At 42.4% G+C, this 26,616-nt stretch overlaps 1 protein-coding gene across 2 annotated transcripts in view; it reads left to right on the plus strand.

Annotated features, from left to right (window-relative positions):
• LOC108935188 (phosphatidylinositol 3-kinase regulatory subunit gamma-like) overlaps window positions 1–26,279 on the plus strand; it is a 110,356-nt gene extending 84,077 nt beyond the window's left edge. The window contains exons 1-10 of one of the 2 annotated variants that reach the window (XM_018753591.2): window positions 8,680–9,112; window positions 15,978–16,089; window positions 17,984–18,082; window positions 18,192–18,372; window positions 18,731–18,856; window positions 19,295–19,437; window positions 19,727–19,903; window positions 20,246–20,317; window positions 21,039–21,209; window positions 21,318–26,279. In XM_018753591.2, coding sequence (XP_018609107.1) covers window positions 9,004–9,112; window positions 15,978–16,089; window positions 17,984–18,082; window positions 18,192–18,372; window positions 18,731–18,856; window positions 19,295–19,437; window positions 19,727–19,903; window positions 20,246–20,317; window positions 21,039–21,209; window positions 21,318–21,516 — 1,389 coding nt within the window. In that variant the 5' untranslated portion in view covers window positions 8,680–9,003 and the 3' untranslated portion in view covers window positions 21,517–26,279. Of the gene's footprint in view, window positions 1–8,679; window positions 9,113–15,977; window positions 16,090–17,983; window positions 18,083–18,191; window positions 18,373–18,730; window positions 18,857–19,294; window positions 19,438–19,726; window positions 19,904–20,245; window positions 20,318–21,038; window positions 21,210–21,317 lie in introns of those variants that run through there. The other variant, XM_018753590.2, reaches the window with a different exon arrangement.
• Window positions 26,280–26,616: the final 337 nt, after the last annotated feature.

Genomic DNA, 26,616 nt, shown 5'->3' on the forward strand with positions numbered 1-26,616 from the left:
ATCAGCGAACACGCCACCCTCCCTGCCTGTGTGTTTTAGCACCATCCAAGAAACGCTAGATTAGGATCCACTTCTTCGTGTTGTTTTCTGGAAACTTCCTTCGATTCATCTGCTTCCACGGAGGTGGTTGTGTGGAGTGCCAGTCCTCATGTCGGCACTGTTTCAACAGGAACTTTTTAAAGGTTGGAGTGGTTGGGTGGGGAATCCGTTGTCTTGCTAGTGCACGTTTAAACCACAGAACCGTAACTGTACATGGGTGTTCCCCAGTCAATTGAAGCCTTCCAGTGGTGTAGTCGTGTCCAGGTTCAAGTAGATGTGAGGAACCGTGCTTTACAGAAGTTGACCACGCAACCATGAGCCCCTTGGTCTCTTTTTGTACCTGCTTTCAAGCACCCAACAGACCTAACTGCGAAAACATCGGACAAGAGCCATAGGTCAGATAAGAGCAATCAGCCTCAGTGACACATGAGGAATCCTAGCACGTAGTCATTCAGAAGTTTGCTTAAACCGCAGAAATATTTCCCACTAGTTGTTACTTAACACTGGAAGTCAACAAATGTTCATTTAGAACATCCCACTTTGCATATACATCTTGATACGTGGCATACAGTCAATGGGAATGTTAGTTTTACACCTTTTAAACACACCACTTGACTACGACAGCAGATGCTTCTTGTGAAAGATGCAGTCTGGAAGGATATCTTCAAAAAGTCTTCATTAACTCACTGACAGTTCTGAAGAGTTGTGCAGGAAATTCAGGTGGATTAAAATATTGATTAGAATGATGTGACTGGTGGTGCTTATTCCTCTTATAAATTTTGCATGTAACGCATATAAAAATAGCATTTATTGCTGTCATGTTAATACTTTACTATTTCCACTGCAAAATGCCAGCTAGGCTTTTGGAAATTTAATAGCTTCACATCCCTTTAATAGCTGAAAAAGCTTTATGTCTGTCACACCCTGTAATACTTTTTGTGGTATTTCTTTTGAATAAAGGTTTTACATCTTTGTTATTCATATTGCACCAGTTGGACATGGCCATGCTTGGTCCTGTTTGTTATGTACTGTATGTGGCTTATAGGTTAGTAACACATAGAACTGTCACATAAGGCTTTCATTCACACTCAATGTTTGTGAGAACAATGTTTTCTTCTAGTGATAAAGGATAAAATATTACCAGTATCCATGAGCCTGGCGACATAGAAAGCTTGTTTTTTCCCCTATATTGTTATTATTCTGCTATTTCTTCACAGCATAGGGGAGTTACATACACACAGTACAGTCAACAGATATGAGCGCTCATGGCAGTGGCTGCACTCATGCCAAGGATCAATTAGTGGTAGATATTATGTCAAGTTTTTTTTCCTGCTTATGAAAATTTCAACAATGGAACTTGTGTTAATTACAATATAGTTGTCACGCGGAATACAGGGAGCTGGAACGGCTGAACCCAAGTGCAACGTTGTTCGTCTGAAGTTGAGGGAAGAGGCAAGTTCTCAAAACCGGGGACAGGCGAAGGGTCAGTCGATCGGCGAACAGGACAGGAACGAGTATCCATGGACGTGGTCGGAGAACGAAGCAAGGAGTCAAAAAACCGGAGATCGTGAACAGAGCAAGAGTGTGTGTAGTAACGCGAGGAAGGGCGGTTGTCCCAAACGAGATTCCGCAACGGTACGGGAGCTGAAGAGGGCCTTTATAGGGTGAGCGATTACTCATGAGCTAGTGCAGAGTCAGGTGTTGTCGCTTTTGTTGTGGGCGTGGACGTGACAATAGTGTTGATCAAGAATGCAAAAGTGATTTACAATTGAACATAAGTTTGTGTGTGTGCCTCTGTGTGTATATTGTAGACAGTCCCTACTCTGTCACAGTAATATGGAACGAAAAAGTGCTTCTTATAGCAAGATGGCATGGCATCATCTTTTAAATTTACCTAAGATGAATCGACAGAGTAATTATAAAAATGTGAGGCTTACTGTATAAATTCACACTTTGTGCAAGGAGCACAGGAAACAAGATGTCAAGTAATGATACTTCTACTAAAATATCCTTTCTGAACTCGAATTACTAATATAAAAACTTGAGAACATACTTTGTTGTGTGGAGTTTTTACTTTCAAACCTTTGTCATCTTTGGTACAGTCAAATTACCTGACTTTGACTTTGAAATTCACTTTCTACACATTTGCATTGATTTGAAAGGGTTTTCAGTGACAAATATACTGTAGTTTACACCATTTGGCATCAGACACAAAAGCAGTCTATATGCTGTGCTTACTAGATATGCAAATAGTAGTTGTTTTTTATTCACTACCCAGCAATGTATAAAATGTAAAAATTTCATGTTCTTGAAATGAGGCTCCTTGCAGTTCAAGTCTTGTCCTGTGGACTGTCTTTGTTATTTTCGAGTGTTTCTTTTAGCCAGACACTCTGTTTTCTCATTGTTTTTCAGTGTTTACTGCCAAAAATGTAAAGGGGAACATCCTTGTGGTCTTCGCATCTGACACCAGCACCACAACAGGCAGCCAGTGCACTGGCATCCACCTCACACCAAATTTCACACGAAGCCACCAGATGGTGCATTTTTCAGTGGAGCGCAGCGGTTGGCTTCTGTTTAACTGCATTTAACTACAGGGCCTCATCTGTTCAAGGAAAGAGGGTAGCCAGCAGGGTGGCCTGGGGTCCATTCACAATTCGCGTTCCTCCTTTCCTTTTTTTTCCCTCTTTCCCGTCATGACATGAAAATGAAACCATTTTTCCCAGATATTTAGGATATGACAACATGTGGTAACTTAAGAAATGGTGGTAACTTTATGTGCTATCCATCCACCTCAAAATCAGGTTTAAAAAAAACAGTTTTCTAGCTTTATGTGGTTTATTTGTATTGTTTCAGTCTTACTCTGTGAAGAGTTTGCATGGTTCTGCTGTGTTTTTGTGGTTTCCTACCACTGTGCAAAGACATGTTGCACGTGAATTTGTGAGTCTAAAAATTGCACTTAGTGAGTGAGAATGTTTGCACTTGTCCTGCATTTCACTGTCCAGGGTGCAGGGTTACACCTTATATTGCTTGGGATAGGCTCCAGGCCACCATGACCCTGAATTGCATAAGTGGTAACTGAAAATGGATGGTTGAAGGACATCAGTGAAACTGGAAAGCTTTCAAGTAATCATACTCTAATATATAGTTCACTTTTAATCAGATTTATTTTTATGTATATATGAAAAATTGTTGATTTCCTTAATTTATCATTTATTGCCAAATAATTCCATTATTGTTCATTCTATAATTAACACATTTCTACATGGTTTTCCAGACAGATTAAGTGTAGTCCTGGACTAAAAAGCATTTTCACTGAGAATCCCTGTGGGCAGTGCAATTTAACCCACCTCTAGACAGTCTGTGCCTGAAAAGCTAGCCTCTTATTATTTAGCTTTTGTTAACTCTCCAGTTAATAACTTTATTGTGGTTCCCTCCTCAGTTCAATCCAGTCAGTCTTACCCACATTTGATATGTTCTGGCTTCAGGATGTATGTGCTTACATCTCTCATTCTATCTCACATTTTCTCTTAAACCCCTCCATTTTATCTAGTCATTTATATGTTCTGGAAATAAAGGGAAGAAATATTACAATATATGATCTATGAGCTACTCAATGTGCATAAGGGCTTTTCTCACAGTATGGTGAGACCACCTCAAGACCGCAGTCAGGTGCACTGTCACACCTACTGAGACTTTTTGATGAATTCATTCATTTTTTGCAGTTCCACCCCAAAAGCTCTTCCTCCTTCTCCTTCCTTTCAAGTTTTCACTACGCGTTTCTCGTGTTTCCATTTTTGTGCCAGGCAGAGACCAATCGGATGGTTCCTTGGTAAAATATTGAAGCGCTGGGCAGGAGCAACAGCCAGATCAGTGAAACAATCGCTCCCACTGTTCAACTTCATTACCGTTTCTGCTTCAGTAGAAGGTACAGGGAGTCCTTCCAAAAGAATTCTCCCCCCACCAGCTCAAAACAGACCAATGTATATACATTTCAAATACATGGTACTGCCCTTTTCCTCACCAGTGAGAAAAATGGAACATTCCTGTATCAGCTGAAATCAGATTCGTTGATATTAATTTGCATTGTTGATTCTCTAGCTTTTTCTCTCACACCCTCGAAAGTACATAGGACAACCCACACGCCATATCATGCAATGCATGCTATACTGTCTCAATAGTTTTGCACATGTAGCAAAAGAGATATTCGGAATTTTTTGTTTGTACCTTTTTATTGTATTTAATTTTCAGAACTAGAGCATTACAAAGCAATTTTGTGTGATTGTCAAATTTATAAAGAATAATTTTCTGATTGAAAAACAATAATGATGATAAATAATGGTTTGATTTTATAGTGCATTGTAGTCACAGTTTGCATACCATTGTATAGTGTTGTATGCTGTTGATCACATACACAGTTTCATTGACAGAAATAATAATATTCTGTTTCCCTTGGCACCATGTCCATTTCACTGCAGGGAGATAAAAAAAAAAGCCCTTGAATGAGTAGCTTTACATTCTGGGAATGCTAAAGGCATGGAGAGCAGTTGATCATTCAAAAAACTGAAAGAGCAAGAGGAATTGAAAAATAACGCAGATAAATGTGGAATAGAATGATGAAGGATGTTGCGGAGGACCAGACTGTAGACAGGGAGTGCAATATGAAGGTGGAGAGGGAAAAAAAAAGCTAAAGAGAATAAGACCTGAGGGAGGTTATAGGATGTCACCTGAGTATTGCATCAGCCTGAAAGGATGGTCAAATTGCACAATGACATCACTGAATGTGTCTAATGCCCCCACTCACCCCCACCAGAGACCACAGCAATGTGGAGGGTGGGAGTTGGCTGCTGTGACATAAGAAAGCCTTTCTTTGCACTCCTACTACTGTCTGGCATGGGAAGAAACTATAAAAAAGTGAGGTGGGGTTTTACTTGGTTCAAAATTTGTGTACCACTGGTAGACTTGGCCAACCAGGACTCCCACCCCAAGTAAAAAAGAAAAAAGAAATCCACTAGCTTTACTTGAGGTTTATAAACAGCCACTGTGAAAGGAGACAGTTTAAAAATCTGTTATTTACCACCATCTGGGCCGCATGGTGTGGGAAATCTGTCCCCTCCAGATGTCCTGTCACAAGGCCAGCCATCAGAGGCTCCCCTCTGTAGCCCAGGAAAGCCTGCCGGCTGGCCCCCAACCGCATCTCTTCATATCGCATTTCCACAGTGTGAATCTTTCGTTTTCATCTGGGCCCTCATGTTACTGCTCAGTGTGTGTGATGAACTATGTGTGGAAGAGATGAGAGGTGTGGGATTAGAGCTCTTGTGTTTTATTTAGCTTTGTCAGCATTTGCTTTCCTAATGCCTCCAATGTAAGATTTTAAAGTTTTTTAAGGTCGCAATTTTTGATTTCAGATGTGCGGTTTTTGTGTTCCTACAAAAGAAATCATAAAAGCAGGGCAGCAGATACTACAGTGGTTAGTGAGAGGATTTTGGAACATGAGGGTTGCTAAGGTGCAAACCTCTCCTCCTGCCACCGCTATAATATCCTGATTAAGGCTCAGTCAATTTCTGAAGGAAAAATATACAGCAACAAAAGTAGGTCAAATACTTTGTTACTTTGGGTAAAACTGTCAATTTAGTAATGAATTATTGACTTATGTCACAAATGAACTCCCTCAAGGCTGTAGAGAAGTTGATACAGAATCGTTCACAAATAAGTTGAATTGTAATGCATCTGATGTCATATGGGGAGGGGTAGACACAGTATTTCCATTTAATTCTTGCAAACATACAAATCAGTGTGTTGGCTTCTACTCATTCCTCTGCACTGGCTTCCTATAGCTGCCCGGATCAAATTGAAGAGCCTGGTTTTTGTCTATAAATGCATCAATAGAACCGCTCCCAGCTATTTAGAAGACTTTATCAACTGCTATACTCCAGCCAGACCCCTTTGCTCGTCTACTTCTGCTCGCTTGGTGGTCCTCTGCATGAAAAGTAAAGCACGGAGGTTCTCGGTTTTGGCTCCGTTGTGGTGGAATGACCTTCCCCTCTCACTCAGAACTGCAGAAACTCTGTCTACATTCAAGAAGGGTCTGAAAACTCACCTTTTCCGGACCCATTTCGCCCAAGATCTCTCCAGCTCATGTATGGTGTAAATGTTCATGCACCGTAACTTCATGATCATCCCCAGATGAACCTTTACACAACCGCTACTCCGGCATTGTATGTGAATGTTTGTGTACCTTTTTTAAAAAAAAAAAAGAAAAAATTTGTGGGGAAGTTATCAGGATTTATCTATCCTGCGTTTCATGCACCCACTCGAGCGATGAACATTGGTGCATCAAGTGGAAAGTAACAAACTAGGTTTACTTAAGAGTCACATGTCTGCAGCCATGTCTCTTTCTTTTAAGGTAATGCACAAATTGTATTTTTGCTGAGATGTACATCGCTTTGGAGAAAAGCGTGTGGTAAATGAATAAATGTAAATGTAATGTAGAGCTTAGACTCCCCAACCTTTACTCACATTTTCACACATCAGGCTAGACTTTACATTGGTCTTCTAACAAAGCGCACTACAGTTCCTTTCTTTTACATGCGTCTTTTCTTTGGGGTTATATGCAAGTCTTTTAAATACAGCAGCATTTTCGCCATGTGAATAGATTCAGTGATGTTAGGAGGGAAGCAATGGAAAAAACATAATATGTAGACTTAGATATATTTGTCTGTTTCCACAGTCTCTTCACTTCAGGGTTGTTAAAGGTCAGTGTAAAGCCAGTATTTAAATTAAATTAAATTTAATTTAATTGAACTTCTAGGCAATGTTTGACCAATTACTGTAACTTGATTGAGGTGCAAAAAACAGAATTTCGAAAGTCAGTGTGTGTGTGTGTGTGACAAACTGCTGGGTGACTTGACAAGAGGACGCCAGCTTGTTTTCTGGATTCGTTAGTCTTCATTCTGGAACTCATAGGCGGGGCGAGTGTCGGGGAGAAGGGAACTAGGACACTCCTATCTTGTGTCCTTTGCCATCTGCCACTCCAGGGCAAGTCCCTTCTCCCTGCCAAGCTTAAATAGGGGAGTCATGCCAGCTAGGTGTTTAATAATAACTAGGTATATGTGTTAGGATGGCATAGTAAGCTGGTGTATGTCTTGTGTGTGCGTGATGTTCCATATATATTATTGGTAATTCATAATGCCCTAGAGTGGAATGTTGAACCACTCAGTTTACGTGTGCATCTCACTCTGTGCCACAGAGTATTTCCTTTTTTATATCCTTGCACTCATTTTTTGTTCTTTATGCTTCACTTTATTATTTTTCTGTACAAATCCGAGCTGACGGATTTCTCCCAAGGCTCCTGAGGATGATCGGCATGTTAATTCAGTTCCTGGTCTTTGTTTCAGACCCATCTGTCCACATGGCACTTTGGGTCAGCAAGTGGCAGTTGTAAATGTTTGACATATTTCACCCAAGTCTGTCTGTGTCAGGCATATGCCATATGGGAGTTATTCTTCTCATGATGGGTAAATGGATTTATTTGTTGACAGCATGGGTCTGCTTGAAGAAAAGGACAAACCTCCTGTACTAGTTTGAGCAGGTGTGGAGAACAGATGGAAAAGGTGTCTGGTGAACAACTTAGCACTACTGATATTTAATCTGAGGTGTAATTTAAAATATATATAATATATATATATTTTGCTGCTACCAAGTATTTTATTTCAGTTATGTGTTTACTGTCAGTGAAGACTGTTTGAATGATGATATGATTGACTTTTTCTATCTCCCCATAATTCTCATACTCATATTGATATATCTGATGTAACTGTGGAAAGCAGCATTTTGGTTTTTCGAGAAATGCATAACCATTTCCCGCAAGAGAAGAGATAACAGACAATGTCGTCTACTGTCCAGCAGATTTCACGTTTATTATATTGACAGTTGCAGTTGCATTAACGTCTGCCAGTTCAGTTGTGTATTTTTCCACCGTATATTTAAGCTGCAGGGGGTTTAAAGTGGGGGTAGAAATCTTTGTGAAATTGTTTTGTTTGGCTTTAGTGTTTCCATGATTGCGTGCGGAACCTGTCGGCAGGCACGGAGCACAGCAGAGTAACGTCTCGCGTCCTGATTCACGTGCTTCGTTGTCCCTCATAGTAACTATTTCAGCCTATCGGGTGGTGCGCTGCCTTTCCAGGCCCCCTGATTGGCCAGCGAAGGTCTCCACACAGCACCGCTCTCTCTCTTGTCTGGCTCAGAACGGAGCAGCCGCTCAGATTTCGATAAGAGTTAAATTAAAGCCCTTCTCTGATTGGCTATCCAGTCCGGTTCCTGCCCGCTACAAGGCGGCGCGGATTGGCGACGTACGTACCACTTTGACTCGAAAAAAGGGAAGGGCGAATTAATTTGCACATTGTAAAGTAATCTGAATGCTTGATCTTGCGATATAAGGTATTCATTAGCAATAATTATAGATGTAAATATGTTTTCTCTGTAGTTGGCAACGAAGGAGATGTTGTTTTCCTTTTGTGTGAAAAGACAGTGTTGTACTGTGTTCTGGCACGGACACCCCTGTCAGGGTGCGTTCATGGGCCGTTCCGGGATGAGGTGAACGTGAGCTCTCGAAGCCGGACAGCTCTTTCTTCAAAATGAACATCGGAGTCGAAAGCAGAGCTAGCAGTAGAGGACAAGATCGTAGAGCCGGCTTCTACCTTCTTTTCTGTAGAACTGTATACTCATTATGAATATTCCACAGCAAGGATACCCGTGAAGCCTGGTGCTTTTGGGCGGATTTTCATCCATGTATATTTATTCTGAAGCAGGAATTCAGGTCACACAGACTGTTCGGTGTAGAAATAGTCAACTAGCTGTCTTCTATCCAGATATAAATACTTTTTATGATACCGGCGTTCGCCGATAACATTTTACGTTTATTTCATACGAATTGATTGGAGGATAAGTAGGGTAAAAGATAGCAGGATGTATAACACCGTATGGAATGCGGAGAAAGAAGAGGACGGCTGGAGGGACGTGATGATGCCATATTCCACCGAACTGATATTTTACATCGAAATGGATCAGCCGCCAGGTACTTAACATTACATTTTCCCGCCGATGACACCGACCCCGTGTAAAAAGTCTAAGACACGGATTCTTCTGGGCTAGTTGTCTTGTCTAGAGTAGAAGCGTGTCTTTGCTGAACTTGGACAGTCAGCGAATACCCCGGCCGTGCGCCATTATAATTATCATTATTACCTGTAACTCCGCTCGTGTTGTTAAAAAAGCTGCAAAATTCACCTGTCAAACTCGATTCCGTCTTAAGTGCAGAGTTTAACAAAGACGATGACATCTTCGATGTAAAAGTACCGAGGGGATTGTTCTCGATCATGCCTGCAGCTTGTCCAAGTTCAGGAACTCACCGGGCTGGTGCTCCTCCTGGACACAGTGGTCCACTGTCAGTGTGCAGAGAGGATGGACAGACTCGGGATTGAGAAGGATCGTTGTTGCATGAACGTCATGAACGTCTCGCCGTGTTCGGAAAAGATTAGTTGCGTAGCTGTATTTTTTTAAAGAACGGAAAAAAGCGGGGAGTGTGGTGTGTGGTACCCTATTGCCGAGAGTAGAGCGGTTTCTGTAGGAAACGGCGGTGAAGATGTGTGTGTTGGAACAAGTGGGCTGAGTGTGAAGAAGCCGGAAGCGCGTTCTCTCCTGCTCCGATCTCGTGCGTGTCCGTCACGAGCGCTCCGCTCTGTGTGTGTGTGTGTGTGTGTGTGTGTGTGTTATACACTTTCTTTCAGACGTTCTCTGCCGCCCTGTCCTCGAAAATGTACAGGAACAGCTGTCAGTCCCTCTGCTTGCTGCGGGTGTGCTGCACCGGCCGGCGTCGCGGCGTGGGCATTCATTCATTGCATTGATTGTCTGCGTGGCCTTCGCGTGGCCTTCGCGTCTCCCTCGTTCCCCATGATGATCTCCGTCACATACCCGCCAGTCTGCATCTTCTCTGCCCTTCACACGCCTGCAGTTTTCTAGTTTAACCCCGCATTTGTATAGATCTTCTTGTTAGATCCTGCTGTTAGACGAGCAGCTGTAGTTCCACTTATTCGATATTGTATGAAGTGCAGCAGCCTGTCAGATTCCAGTGTGCGCATTTCTTTTGGATGCATCAGATGGTTCTGTGTGTTTATATGTTGGTATTTTAAAATATAAACTTGTCTTTGTTGTTTTCGATCCGCAGTTTGACCGAAGCAGGTGTGTGTGTGTGTGAGTGTGAGTGAGAGAGAGAACCTGAACCCCCTGTTACATCTGTCCTGGGCAGTGACACTTGCTTTATATACAGAAATCGTTTTACAAACTGTCGCGGACAGACGGGACAAGACAGCAGAGGGAAAACTTACAAATGGATGCTATGGCGTATCAATCCGAAATAACTTTGACGATGCTTCTAAGATTCCTTCATCATGTCTGTGGATATTTATCAAGGCTTTATATGTGAAATCTATCTTTATATGTTCCTGGCCAGTTTTAAATGTCACTCTTGGACTTGTTTGTAGGATTGAAGAGCATCCTAAAATGAATGGCAGTGAGCAAACACATTACTTACTGCCATTTAATCTCCCCTGCCTTAAATCCATTGTGTGATGCCCATTTGCCGAGATGTCCGGCATACTGGACCGCGAGGGAGACTGAACTGCAGTAGGATGAGCTCCTGGGTGTCAAAGCTCTGTCCCTCGATTCCTGGGATTAATAACGTCGACTGTGACCAAGCCTCCCTTTAATCCACCCCCACGCTGTCTTTTGTCCCCTGGTCCTCTGGTGCAGATCTGAGGAGCTGGTAAACACACAGGATCTTTTCTGCCCAGGATGTGACCCCACTCATGTCCTTCGACAGTCTTTCCTGTGACAGTCTGTGCCCCAATTCTTGGATTTTACTTTTTCTTTCCCTTCCCTCTCTGTCTCCATTGGGAGGGTATTTTAGGTTTGCTGTATGTTGTATGATGCTCTGGAGTAGCTCCAGGGAGTGGTGACACGTGGTAGGGGTCCAGTAGTTCTTGCAGCTCTTTAATAAACTGGTAGATTGAGATGTGTGAGGCTAAAGCAGCAGCCTGTCCCCTCCCCCAAAAGCAATGCACTGGTTCCCCATTGCTATGTGTGGGTTAGGTTAAGGTACTCAAACCAGAATTAGCAGTTAAATTTCATACTGACATTGTTTCAGAACGCCTTCATGTATAAAATCGCTCGAATGGGGTATGTGATGGTTTAATACAAGATCTAGCTGTTTGGTTCTCATCTGTCAAAACTTTCTTCTGCGCTGTTAATCTCAGGTATCCAATAAGGACTTTTGTAGTATTATATATAGATGCTTTAACTGCCTTGTGGGATATAGTCTTGCAAATTACCAAACTCACTGTAGACTGTGATTGTGCCCAGATTGGGATATGACATTCAAGCCTTTTTTGTTTCATGCAGTGTTGTTCTGTGCTCTAACTCAGAATCTCTGTCATGCAGACATTATATCAGCTGAGCTCCTGCTAGAACTGATGGTGTGTCTCAGGTCATGCTTAAGTCAGCCTTTATTATTGGCTCTTGGGGAATTTTCTCATTTTGAAGCTTTGCTTGTGTGGCTCTGCAGTGGAAGGGCAATATGAAGGGTTACAGGAAAGTGTATGCACTGTATTTTATGTTTAAATCAATGAACTTCTAGCATATCTTTGCTCTGTGACACATAAGTCAACATTTTTACCTTTCTCTCTCCATTTCATTCAGACGAACTGTAATATGTTAATGTGGGTGGAACTTCACTCTGATTATATATACACACACACACACACACACACACACACACATTGACTGAATCCCAAGCAGGGTCGCAGCGAGCCGGAGCCTAACCCTGCAACACAGGGTGCAAGGCCGGAGGGGGAGGGGACACACCCAAGACAGGATGGCAGTCCGTCACGGGGCACCCCAAGCGGGATTCGAACCCCAGACCCACCTGAGAGCAGGCACAGGCCAAACCCGCTGTGCCACCATGCCCCCTCACTCTGATTACTTTGGTAGAACTTTGGTGGGCTGGAACTTGCTTTCAGGCTACACTTGATGTGAGATATCTTCGGAAGCACTGAGGGCATTTAGTGTGGGTGCTTTTAGTCTCAGACGTGTAAAAGTTTAATCTGTATTCCTGTTGGCCACTTCGGCAGTCGTGGAGCCCAGCACGCTGCCAGGACCCCAGTCCCACACAACTGCTGGCTTGTCCGGAAGGGAAGCACCTGCCTACAGTTCTCCGTTCCCACTGGATCCTATCTCTATTCAGTTTAGATGGAACATCTGATCTTGGAAGCAGGGAATTTCTTCTCATCTTGTGGGATGAAGAGGAGGGTGAGGCCGCAAGAGAGTTGAAGTGCAGAGCTCTTCAGGTTCTGCTGCCTAACGCAAAGTAGATTGCCTCATCTGTCATGCTGGTCACAGGCCATCACCCACAGTGGTAAGAGCCCATGGGTGAGGGTGAGGGTGTGGATGGGCGAGGCCTTTGTTTCCCCAACTCCTTAGATTCCCCACCTCTCCACTCACATCCCCCCTAGTGGGAGAGCACTGGCATGTGCAGACTGTGGGGAGAAGGACGAAAAGGATTTCATGTCTGCTTGCCACACAGAGTGGATGCTGAGGTTGTTGGGGGAGAGCTGAATTGTGCTTGGAGGACAGAACATGGTTTGTGTGTGTGAGTGAGAGATACCAGTTCCTGGTGATATTTCTGAAAGAGCACATATACTAATGTTAATATAAATGTGCTGTGAATGACCTTTTTATTTTTGATTTGTGTAAAGAGTACGCAGGTCATTTTAAAGCAGCTTCACGCAATGTTTTCATAGATGTGCACTGCTGTTATGTTTCTGCCTACACCATGTATCCTCAGAGGGATATGTGGAGATACTCATTATAGAAAGCTCTACATGTAGATCTTATGTGTGCCTGCCCAGGGTTTGGGCCTCTCTCCAGGTTGGGTCATATGATCTCCATACACAGGCCAGCATTTATCCACCCATCTCCAAGACATGTTTTTTCTCTCTTCCATATTGCATATTGCAGTGTGCATAGGCAAACACTGATATGTAACATTAAAATCACATCATGAAGAATATGCATTTCTGGCCCATCATTTGGTTGTAATGTATTTAGGCAGCTTTAATAGGAATAAAAATAAGCATTAATCTATAAAACTGTTAGCCTCATATTTCTGATATTTTGAAAAGTATGCAATATGGGCAGTATATGTGTAGTCATGATGTGGTTTTACAGAATCTTACACAGAACAATGTGGAAGTCTTGCTAGTGAGACGAGCAAAGAGCAGTACTGAACTAGACTTTTGCCACGTAAAGTATTTTTCCTTAACGTTGCTTTGAAAAATGGGCACAGACTTGCTAAAAAGATGGTCTTGCAGAACGTGTGTGGTGTTCAGTCATTCATGGTGCCATTGTGCTTATCTTGAGACGGGGAAAATCTGTAAAGGAGGTGTAGGAGTTTATCTCTTTGACCTGAGCCATGCAGATGCCCTCACCCTTGCCTCAGTCGTCTGGTCACAGATGGTGATTTTTAAATGGGGTAAAGTAATCAAGCAGAGGAAGAGCTGACACTCCAATTGAGCCTTTTGCTCCTGCTTCTGCACCTGCATTATGGTTTGTTTAAACAGCAGCAGAAGGAGGTGATGTAAAGCCCACCAAAATATCTTTTCACAGGCCATTTTCATATACCCTGCCCACCGCCCCCACTCTTAAATTTGTGAATGGTGCTTTGTGGATTGCCAAGGAGAAATCTGTTGAAACAACACCTCAAATGGTCTGTGTGCACCCTTCGCCCAGTCCACCAATTCAGAGAAGCCTGGAAGTTTACAGCTGCATTAGCGAGTCTGCGGACCATGGGGGGGATGTATAATTAATCTTGCAATTATGGTGTCGGTGAGGAAAGAGTGGAACAACATTAATCATTAACGGCCATGTCAGAGGCCTCCTTCAGATGTAGCTGTGCTGCACAAATGGTTTTCGGCCAAGTGATTTGCATCAGCCCAAATGTTTTGACAGGAGGAAAGTACCCTGGCTGGGCAACTGGGTGTATAAAAAGGTTACTCAAAAGTATACATTGCGTGAGAATAGTTTCCATCACCTTCTGCGTTGACATTCTGTGTGAAAGAGAAGGCTCTGCGGATCCTGTGGCAGGACCTTAGGCAGCGTGTAATTAGCAAATCTGGCACGCTCACCCTGTGGTCCTGCTGAACTGGTTAGACCTGGTCCAACTGACGGGTGCCAGCTGAGACGTGTCCTGGTGCGTCCCCAGCATGCTAGGGGACTTCCGTGGCTGGTCCGGCTAAGGAAGCCATTGACCCAGAAGCGGCCACTGGAATTCCCTGTGTAAGCGGCCTCTCCTCGGTTTGGTTTGGGGAGAGCGGACGTGGGCGCCTGGAAACCCTGTTGCAGTGGCCAACAGCCCCACTGTCCCGCAGACCACGAGGCTGCGAACGCTGCAACGGTGCGGTCATCTTTGGGAAGCTGCTGCCAAAAAACCATTACTGCTGTGTCACTCATCCCTTAACATCTGAAGCTGGCCTAAAAGTAGAAGTGTTATCTAGCAGCAAACACTTGGCTGTTCGAGTGCTTCACATGTGATCTGTACAATGCCAATGCTTGCAGTACAAGCAATCCCACACTGCTTCCTGGGCAAAGGAGCTTGAATCACTCTCTTCTGGTGAACTTTGGAAGGAAAGTCTGAGCAAGAAAGTAAAAAGTCCTGGCTTTTCGTAGTGCAAAGTTTCTTTAGCTAGGAAGAGTTGGCTTTGCTCGTTTTAGCCAGCCGAGGGATTCTTCCGGGCAGATAATCTGTCTGTTTTTGGCAAATGAAGAGGAAGGAGCCCCCCTCAAGTTGGAAGGGGAGGGGGGTTGTAGTCTTGGCCTGACTGCAGCATGCTGTCTGGTCCAGGGGCTGATTAGTTTGGACATGGAAGCAGGCAGGCTTCATACAGGCACTACTGTGGGGTTGTGAGAAGGTCTCCTCCCCCACACACAAGGCTGGGGACTTCACAGCTACACCTGGGCAAATGTCTGCACCCTTGAGCTCCAAATGCCCAGCCCCCACGCCTCTTGGGAAGCCAAGCGTGTCCAATACCCAGTGCCTTTGTTTCATCCTACTTAGAGCCGTGTAATGTGCACCGGCTTAATGTTGCCTTTGGCTTGAGTGTATTAACACTGGAGTTGCCTCATATGAGGGCAGCCAGTTTGCCTGCCGCCTCCCTCCCCCTGCCTTTACTGCATTTAGCTTCTCAGTGAATAGGCCTTTGTGCCCCCAGGAGGTTATACTTCCTACCTTCTGGCCTCGGAGCTGTGAAAGGAAAGGGTGGAATTTGTGAGACGATTATATGGCCAGACTGGCAGCTTCGTTCAAGCGCTCTCCTCCCTCACACCCCACATTACTTCCTGAAAATGTCAGTTACCAATTTTATGTTTGCTTGGAAATGGGACTTTGGTTTCAGCTGTACTTTAGTTTGGACTTCAGGTGTGTAGTATATCGCAAGAGAAGCTTCACAAGAAAAAATATAATCTGTATTTCACTTGATGAATGCATGTGCTTGATGGCTCATTTAGAATTTCCTGCTGGAGACCCTAAACACATGACATTTATCTAAAGTGGAATCTTAAAACATAAAGAAACTATCTGCAAAAACATTAACATGCTAAACGCATACAGGCTCCAGCTGTAGTCCAGGTCTTTGTCTACTTTGCTAGATGATCATCATCAGTTTATACTGTTTGTAAAGAAAGTGGTTTTTGACTGTTTGTTATGGCTAAAGAAGAGTGAAAGCACAGCTCTTCCTTCTGCTACAGTCTGGAGAAATATTGTACTTCCTGGTTATTCTCCAAAGTTTCATGCTGGTCATGATCAAAATTCAAGCATGTTTCTTCTAATCTTGCAGCCCTTCCTCCAAAGCCAGCCAAGCCCATGCTTCCTGCCAGCAGTACCAATATCAAGGAAGTATCTGCAACCTCTCTCCAGGAAGCTGAGTGGTACTGGGGTGATATATCAAGGTGAGTCTGGCTTGTGCTTGTCCCATCATGAAGACTTAGTTGAGAGATAACAGGTGTTATGTCTTGAACCTAGTTGAGTGAGGTATCCATTATCACAAATCCACTCTGCATTCATTTTCTTGAAATGCATGATTTTTTTTTTTTTCTTCTTTAAAGTTGAAGCCCTTGTGCATTCTTTCTGCTGCATGTAGTAAGATCAGTGTCAACACTATGATCTACCTATTGCACAACTTGGTCCAATCAGTAGCTCCCTTCAGCATTCGTTCCAGTTTCCCCTCCCTCCAGGACACGCATGTCCAACACCTGGTTCAGATTAATGGGGGAGAAGGAGGGGAGCAAGAGGGGAGAGCTTGAATCTCTAATATATTAACTGGCTGAGACTATTTTCACACAATGCCATAAAACTGTTATTAGTGAACTAAAGCAGCACTTACAGACCGGCTTTGGTCTTGTTTGTTGCGGACCCTGACTTCATGTGACTGCAGAACATAGGCATTACTGACCTAGGGAGCACATGTGGGCTTTATCCGTGTTCCTGAAAATTTTTCCCTTCCAGACAATGACACGATTCTTGTCTGTAGGCAGAAGAGTGTCTCGTTGTGGTTTGTTGTCTGAAATGGATAAGAAGTAAGCCAGTATGTGGCTTCTTCCGTTTTTATCCTAATCCTTTTACTTTGATGAATAAAGCATGTTCAGTATTATGCATCAAATAAATCCTCACTTGGATATGTGAACTCCCACACATGAATGGCAGGACTTCCACCCAATGAGGGGAAACGATTGTGCCCTCCAGCATTATGTACATTTTCTAGTATTTGGAAGGAAGAGGAGGGTTACTTTTACCGCATTCTGACCAGTAAACAAAGGGACTATGAAATCAGTCCCCGACTTTGACATTTAAGTCAGCACCACCGTCTCCTTTCCTGAATCTCTTGAAATGGATTGTGGTTAAAATGTTTGTTCACTGAGGTCGCCAGGCTAGCATAGTGGGTCAGCGCCTCCTCCGACTTCCTTTCAGTGGCGTTTTCCACTGCTCCAGCCAGAGGAATTGGGCCCAGTTTTGGGCTTTGAATGCCAGGCGCCACTGGGCTCTGAGTCGCCCGCAAGTAGCCAGCGTCAGCACTGCTCCATTGTGGCCACCTCCTTTGCAAACCCCCACCCCACTCCCATAACACGTCAGGACAGGACCTCAAATTCTCTACAGTGCTTATTAAGCCTGCGATTCTGTGTTGTATGGTGTTTAACCAAAAGTTTTCAAGCTTACAGATTTCTTCTGCATAATACTTAAAATGGAACAGCCAAAAGTGTTCACATTAGACTGATTCCATTGTTCAGCAGATGCTGTAAGCCTCAGTGACATAAGTTTTACTTTTTTCTTTTTTAAACAAAATCAGGTTGGTACAAGTAGTTTGGTCAGAGGTGCTATTGCAGTTGTAGATTTCCGTTTTTCAGATTAGTAGTAGTCCTGGACGTCTCTGTGTTCATGCATCATGAGCCATGCTGCTGGGCAATGGGCAGCGTAAGGATGGGAACAGTAGTGGTGGGCCAAGGTTGAGTAGAGATTTAGTAGGTCTTCAGACACACATGCAGGCATTCTCCAAGGATGGGGTGGAAGCCAAGCTAATGAAGCCAAGTGCCTCAAGATGTTCTACAGCTGCAGCAGATGGGATGGTCACAGAACAGCAGCTCAGCTTTGCCCACAGCTGGCATAATCCAAGCAGTTTTATAATGCATAACACCCTATAAATAGCTTTTTTTCCCCTGAAAGGGGTGGGGAAGAGGGTCTATGGCACCTGTGGTTTCTGGCTGGCCAGCAACGCCCATTACTGTGAAAGGCACCACCTGTGCAGTGGCTGTAACTCCGGTTTGATGGCCCTGTACTGTATACCCATAGGGAGGAGGTCAACGACAAGCTTCGTGACATGCCAGATGGGACCTTCCTTGTTCGAGATGCATCCACCAAGATGCAAGGGGACTACACACTGACACTAAGGTAATCCAGGAGACAAGCTTTATACGGTGGCCCTGTTCATATGTTTTGTAATCATCTCCTTAAGCATAGGTAATGTTTGACATTCTCATCTTATTTTTGACTTCACCAGGAAAGGCGGTAATAACAAACTTATCAAGATCTACCACCGGGAGGGCAAATATGGCTTCTCAGAGCCACTTACCTTCAACTCTGTGGTGGAGCTGATCAGCCACTATCGACACGAGTCACTGGCTCAGTATAACACCAAGCTGGATGTGAAGCTCATGTATCCAGTCTCCCGCTACCAGCAGGTATGCCACCCAGCTCACATTTTGTGGCTTTTCCCATAAAAAGCACAGTCAGCTAGATCTCCATGCAATGATATATTGTGTTGCTGATTCACTTGTGCAGATCATAAATAATTAGATCAGCAATGCCTGAGGGCCTTCCGTGCCTTTAGTCATTTTTCCTTCTCCTGACATCTGTCTAGGCTTCCATGCACTCATCATTGAAAGATTTCCATTAAGAAAAGTCCACAAGAAGTGCATCTGCATATTTTAGTGTTTTTATTTTATTTATTTTTTTTTGTTTGTGGGGATACCAACATGGATGCCAAAAGCATTTATTTGCCCAGTCCATACCCTTAAATGTTAAATGTTTTGACCCCAGGATCAGCTGGTGAAGGAAGACAACATAGATGCTGTTGGGAAGAAACTCCAAGAATATCACAATCAGTATCAGGAGAAAAGCAAGGAGTATGACCGGCTGTATGAGGAGTACACAAAGACATCACAGGTGCTGTTATAAAGCGATCTCACAACATGGTTAGAAGAAAGGGGAAAGGTGATATTCGGTGTTTGAGATATCCTTTAAACTGTCAGTTGTGCATTAGGTACATTGCCAGTCAAGAGTCTGAGTAGACTTAACACAACGGATTGGACTGAATTGGCTAAGTAACCCACAAATGCCTAACATTTGAGAACTGTTGCAGAAGACATGTGAGCTTGTTTTCTGCTCAAACTTAACTGAAAGCTTCAAGGGGAAAAAGTACCATAAGTTGTACTCAGTTCTGACTAGTACTTTATGGGAGTACGTGGACTGTAAAGAAAACTTCACATGATATCCTGTGAGTGGCACCCACAGACTCTTAATAGGATCCCACTGGTGTTAAGTACAAATCTGCTTTGATTACTGGCTTGGAGAAATAAGAAATTTCTTATGGCTGCAATGCAGGAAATTCAGATGAAGAGGACAGCAATTGAGGCCTTCAGTGAGACCATCAACATCTTTGAGGAGCAGTGCCACAACCAGGAACGCTACAGCCAGGAGTACATTGAACGCTTCCGCAGGGAGGGCAATGACAAGGAGATTGAGCGGTGAGCGCAGTGCTCCTACTGCCAGAAATTCCCAGTTTTACAATGGTTCATTCTTCTTGGATGACTTCTTGTGTGGCTGTTTGTTATGGCTAGAAGGGGTGCAAGTCCAAATCCTGACTATGAAATGGGCATTGATTCTGCTACCCAGTAAGCCAGTGTCCTTAAGTTGTCAGCAGTTCATTTTGGAGTAACAAGTAAACTGCAGAGTATGTGTATATACTCTTAGGACCCTTGTACTGTTCAGTTGTGTTGGAGTTGTGACCATTACCCCCATTTATCTGCTCACCAGGATCATGATGAATTTTGAGAAGCTCAAGTCCCGCCTGGGTGAGATCCATGACAGCAAGTCTCGCTTGGAGCAGGACCTGAAGAAGCAGGCACTGGACAATCGCGAGACAGACAAGAAGATGAACAGCCTGAAGCCTGACCTCATCCAGCTTCGCAAGATCCGGGACCAGTACCTTGTGTGAGTTCATGTTGCTGGCCAGTCATTCCAGAATGAATTTTAGAGCCTTGCAGCAGAAACAGACTGAGGAACATTAAGTCTTTTGTATAGTTTACCAAAACCCTGGGCTGCTTTGATCATTGACCATTTCCCACTAAGTCTATTTAACTGAAATTCATTGACAAACTGTAGCCTCTCTTGCCAAGATGAGAAAAGCTGAATGGAGGAAAACTGTAACTGCTGTCAGGATTGGTTTCGTGCTGACAAACTGAAATCTAGTATTGCTATGATGCCATTGTTTTTACACATTCCAGAAAATATGTTCTGCTTTCTCTCACCACCTGTTTCAATTTGTCCTGCTAGCTGGCTCAATCACAAAGGTGTTCGACAAAAACAAATTAATGACTGGCTTGGAATAAAGAATGAAAATGACGAGTAAGTAGTCTTAACCTCTCTGTGTCTGAAATTCCATGATACTGGTGGTTTTCTCTGCAGGTGAATTCTATGATGATTGTAGTTAGGTAAGAAGACTGAGTGGGCACCATACTAATGTTAATTAAAAAATGTCACTTTTGTTATTCTTAAGCTTTCTTCTTTATGTAGGGAGATGCTGTCTTACCTGTTCCACACATCTTTATTAACTTTAACGGATGAATTTGTCCAAGGTCACTTAATCCAGCATCTTTTTTTAGGCTACTTACAATTATTTACCTATTTATACAGCTGGGTACTTTTTACTTTACAAAAGTGCGAGGGCTAAGCAACCCATGAATATCTTATATCTTTGGAAAGTGCTGCAGAACAGCTGGGATGACATGTCCTGCTCAATCTTGTTGCCAAATGCCTCATGGGGAGGGGGGGACTTGTTCCTGGCAAGATTACTCCTAAATTCAGTCTGGTACTGCAAGTACCTGTCCCAAGGGCATTGCAGCTGGAGAACAGATTTGAAACCCAGACCTTACTGCTGTAATGACTACGAAACCTGCCCACCCCTATTATATAAACAAACCTGCTCTACTGGAGATTGCACTGGGCAATGCAGCTTTAGCATTTTGGTCAGTGGCCCTACAGTTGGGCCCCTCCTGAGAGTTGAACTACTTGAACCTTCAATTTCAAGTCCATATATGGTTTAATGTAACGTGTGTTCTGTTCTCAGCACCTACTGCACGACAGAGGAGGACGATAATCTACCACACCACAACGAGAAGAGCTGGTTCGTGGGTCACCTTAATCGCATGCAGGCCGAGGACCTGCTGCTGGGCAAGCCGGATGGGGCCTTTCTCATTCGGGAGAGTAGCAAAAAGGGCTGCTACGCCTGCTCTGTGGTGTGAGTATTCTCTCAGAGCAACTTGGCTACCTGTACAGTTGTTCACCATTTGTGCATTTGCACAGGTACCCAGATGTCAGCACTGACATGGCTTGTTTGTTTTTGCAGTGCGGATGGGGAGGTGAAACACTGTGTGATCTACAGCACCCCCCGTGGGTATGGCTTTGCAGAGCCCTACAACCTGTACAGCACTCTGAAAGACCTGGTCCTGCATTACCACCAGACATCCCTTGTCCAGCACAATGACTCCCTCAATGTGCGACTGGCCTACCCTGTCTACGCACAGATGCCCTCCATCTGTAGATGAACCACATCTGTCGTCAGCATGCAGGTGGGGAAAAAGGTGTTCTGCAGGCAAACTCAAAGCGAAAAGAAAAACGGAGGAAAAAAATGTGCTGCACCCCATGTGTGTCAGCCACTGCAAAATTATATATACATATATATTTTTACTAGAACAATTTTAGGGCATTCTTTCAAGACTGCTTGATTTGCACAAGGAAGATTTAAAGTTTGAATGTGAAACAGAAGACCCGAGTTTCAGGCAACTTATGGCTGCCTGAACTCCAGCTGGGACTTTTCTCAATTTTTTTTTTCTTCATTTTTAATGCATTTTTCTTTGTTCCTTGCTTTAGAGCAACTACTCACAGGGAAAATTGATTTTTTTCTTTTAATTTTTTCCCTCCATGTGAAAGATATAAAAATGTAGCACACATGATCAGTAATTTCCCCTAGTAAGTAAAGGTGATTGCTGCTAAGAAGTATAAGAAATCTAGCTTAAAGCTGTTACACGAACATAGTAAAATTCTTTTTTTTTTTTTTTTTTTTTTTTTTTTGCTGGGGCAGATCAAACTGGACTTACAAAACTCATTTTCATTGTGGTGGTTTGTTTTTTTTTTTTTTTTTTTTATTATTTGAATGACATATGCCTTGGTCCAGCATACCTGCAGAGATCAAAACTGATACAGAAAGTTTGAACTTATCCCAAGATAGAAAAGTAGGCAGTTTGGTACTGCACACAAGTTTATCTGGTGCTTATATACACTACAGATGTTAGTCAGATTGTCCCTTGTACTTTGAATTTTTAAGCACTTATTTGGGGGAGGGAAAAAAAAAAACACAAGGAACTCAATGTATGAAAATGCATATATCTGCCTATTTCTGAAAATATATACTTGGGATTTTAATAGTTTTCCCTGTAGTAAGATTTGAGTTATTCATAGATCAGGCATGTACTTTTTTATTGTAATATGCTTTATAACTTGAATGTGCAATCCAATTTGCATCACTAATGGGGTTAAAACTAGAATTGGAGATGCACTAACCCTATAAGGATGCACAGATGAAAGATAATCAGTTTAGTGAATTCCTATAAAGTTCTTTTTAAAGTTTATAGCCAGTGAATCATTTTGTTAGACTTTCTCTTAGGCTGTCTAGGTTTTAAGCCAAACAGAGTTAACAGAAAGGAATTAGTTGGAAACGTCAAGGCTATTGGCACTGACAGGATTTTGAGCGATATAACCTCTATTTCTGATCAACAGGATGCTGTCTGTCCTCACTCTCAGCACTGCACTGTTGAGATTCTGATTCCAGTCATGTGACCCTAGTCTGCTTCTTAACACTATGACTATTTAAATCCCAGTGGCAGTAGTGCATGAGCAGGGCTGTGACATTTCAATACTGTGGCCACCATGTAACTGCAGCCTGTTGGAGGGCACACAGATTGATTATCTGGATGGTTTAAGTGGCATTTAAATAACCACTTGTTCGTTCTTTCTTTCAATGAGCTACAGACATTGGTTTAGTATCAGCTGATGTCCTTACCATTAAAATTGATCTGAAGCCCATTTATGCGTACAACTGCCACCTAATAGTATTAGACGTGAATGTAAAATTATCTTGTGGAGTACAGAGAAGTTCACATTTCTGTTGATCCTCTTGCCAGTTTCTAAAGCCTAAAGTGTAAAAATTGAGAGGCCCCTATCACTGAGAGGTCATCTGCAGCTTGAATCTAACACAGCCATAGCTCTCATAGCCTTTACAATCCAACACAGCCTAATGTACAAGGGCTAAATTCTGTTGCTCAGATCTGCATCAGGTTGCATCACTGATGAGGATTCATGTTCTCCTTCCTCACTAGAGAAAATATCCTTGTACTGGAGGGCCACTGTCCTACATCAAAACCAGTGGAATGCAACTACCATATGTGTGTCACTAATGGTCTTTGACGCAGCACAGCTTATGAATCAGCAGCCAAAACACCTATTTGTTATAGGTGTGCCTGAGACTGAACAATTAGTTTAAAGTGTACTGCAGACAGCTCTTATTTCAGATCAAAATTACTTCAATAGTCTGCAGCATCTGCCCTATGCTTTTCTATCTTGTAGTTTTGAGAGATCCTGGCAATTTAGTCTTCCCCAGCAATTAGAGACTGCATCCTAAGTCCTATTAATGCATTTTATGATTTTTTTTTCTCAAAACTGTCCTCAATGTTTTCATTAATTTGTCTTATATGTGAGGGTGGCTTTTTTATTATAATTATCCAGGACCCCCAGTAGGCCCTGTCTTTACTACTTGAACTATTGCATTACTCACTGAATGTCTTTTATATGATAGAAACATGTTACAGAAGACAGATTCCTATTGGTGTCTGCTAAATAAGCCTGGATCAGCTCAATGCTTCTCTCAGATTCAGAAGTAGATGTGTATGATTTGGAACTTGTTTTTCTTGATTGCCAAGAGAGGGAGTGTAAGACACTTTTCAGGGTGAGATGCAAGATTTTTACTATACCTAAGCTTACTGAAGGATTAAGAGGATACCCATTAGAGGTTTTTTTTTTTTTTAAGATTTTGTTTTTTTCCTTTGCTGTTTTGTCATTTTCATTGTATCTCTCCCTTTGCTTTGAGACCAAAGACTTAAGTTGAATCAGTTATCAATTTTAAGTGCTGTGTGTAGATTTTAGTAGTGGGGTATATTGGTTGTGTTTTGTTTAGTGTTTAATGGGTTTTTCCTATGAATTACACAAAAGCCAATGTGCAAGCCCTAAAGTCATTTAGATATCATTACTTTTCTCATACATATTTCCTTCCTTCACTTTTGTTATGTGGAAGGTATGTTGAATCAATACCCATGCAGTTAAAAAGATCCAAGCAGAAGAACTAAGTTGTCATTGAGATCAGTCTCCCCATGCCCCCCCGCCGGTAATTTGATCCAACTGCCCAAAAGGACTTTGTCATCTTGGACCATAAAATTATAATACTGTACTTTACATGGAGACTTGGAGAATTTGAAGCCAGGATTAAAACTAGTTGGTTACAATAGTTAGATTTTGTGCAACACTTTCTTCTCTCTCTGATACCCTTAACTTCCTTCTAAAAATATCTGCATCTGTCACCATGCAATTTTCAAAATGTAGCCAGTATTAAACTTGTGTACTACAGTGTAGGAGGGTTTATCACTCTTTGTCTACCATTTAGAAATATTGTACAATACTTGCTCCCAAAGTATAACAGTTTGTCAAAGAATGTAATTGTCGTTCTCTGCAGGCCAGAAAGCGGTCGGAGTTGACTGGATATTTAGTTATTTCACTTCAGATAGCATATTCCAGTATTTATATTTTAGCAGGATTAATCTATGGATTTCACCATAAAGGAAGGAAAATGTTGCCAGGAAATGTATTTGTTTGAATTGAAATTGGCTGAAAGGTTCCCACATAAATTAAGCTGTAGTACAAAGGTGGAGGATCAGAAGTATGTCTTGCTTCTGAATGGGAGGTTTTTTTTTTTTTTTTTTTTTTGGGGTCTTCTCCCTGCACAGCCCTGCAGAGTTATATTTGCGGTGGCATTTGATTACGTTGTGATTAACTGAAGTGTTTGTGTCCTTGACTGTGCTGCCAGCAAACTACCCAGAACAGCCTAACAGCAGCATCACCAATATTTGCTTGTTTTACTTCTCCCATTTTACATGCATACAGAAATCCAGCATGCATCTTTGGAAATGACTGTTTTTGTGTATTAAAGTTAAACAAATGTTTTGTCTTTTATGGTATATTCAGAGCAGCTCAATTCAATATTGCTTACAAAATAAAGTCACTTCTGCTAAAAAAAAAAAAAAGAGCCCTGTATAGCTGTTAAAATGGTTAAATCTATAAATGCTGAGAAAGAGGATTTTTTTTAAACCCATGTTTTGAAATGGCACCATATGATATATTTGGTTTCACCTGTAAAATTTCATTACATTCAAACAGTAAATTTATAGATCATGACTTAATTAGATGTGATTTTATTTCACTTTTAATAACAGCATAACATTTGCACAGGCACAACTGAGTACTTTAATGTTTTTAATTAAGATTTACAAGCAATAAGAAACATTAACCTTAGCCCCTTGCCTGCAGCTTAACAGCCTATGCTAGTGTGCTTCCATCCTGTCAGCAAATTTTTACTACTTCTGTTCTTCCTGTAGTTACCTTTTAATTTACCTCTAAGACATCAGTTAAAAAAAAAAAAAAAAAAAAGCACCTCTTTCTCAGTATTCTACCTGCTTCAGGCTCGTATATCATTGTTACATTTTTTCATCACAGTACAGTTTGTGTATTGATTGTTGAGTATATTTGTTATGGGATGAATTTGTGTATGTCATCAGCTCCACTCCATGATATTCATATCTCTTGCAGAATAAAGAAAATATTTTGTTCATGTTGGTTTTCCTGTCTTTTGTTTTTAGAGTGGAATAATTTGTTTAGGAAGAAGAGCACTGGGTATACAGAATCTCTCTAGGTTAGGTTCAGTCTCAGTCTGTGTGGGTACAAGTTGTGCCTCATTTGAGTAGATGCATAAATACAGATGGTCCCTGACTTATAAATGGGGTTATGTGCCAATAAACCCAACGCAAGTGCAAAATGCATTTAATACCCCTAACCTCATTGCTTCTTAAGGTGGTTGAGATCATTGATGGTGAAAATCCAAGTTCACGTGCAATGAGTTTCTCCTCACCAGTAGCAGAAAAGAGATGGGCATTTCGTAGACATGATGGATGCACAAAACAATGTAGATATGGAGGGGTATCCAGAAAAACACTAGCAACTGGGAGATGCAGATCGCTACCCAGCATCATGAGTATCGTATTGCATATCACTTGCCTGGGGGGGGGGGGAATCAAAATTCAAACTACGGTTTCTACTGAATGCATATCGCTATCGCACCATCGTAACTCGGGGACCCTCTGTACTGCAAGTAATATTGCATTACAGGCAGTCCACACTTACGAACCACCCCATTACTGACCAAAAGTTAATTTGTCACCCTTAAGTAACAAATCAAGTGAAAAGTTCATAAACCTATTATAGTAAAAATTCAAGTTATATACAATGATTCGTAATGACAAACAAGCGGTACTTTGGTTCGTAGG

This window comes from Scleropages formosus, chromosome 3, assembly GCF_900964775.1.
Source record: "Scleropages formosus chromosome 3, fSclFor1.1, whole genome shotgun sequence".
Taxonomy (NCBI): Eukaryota; Metazoa; Chordata; class Actinopteri; order Osteoglossiformes; family Osteoglossidae; genus Scleropages; species Scleropages formosus.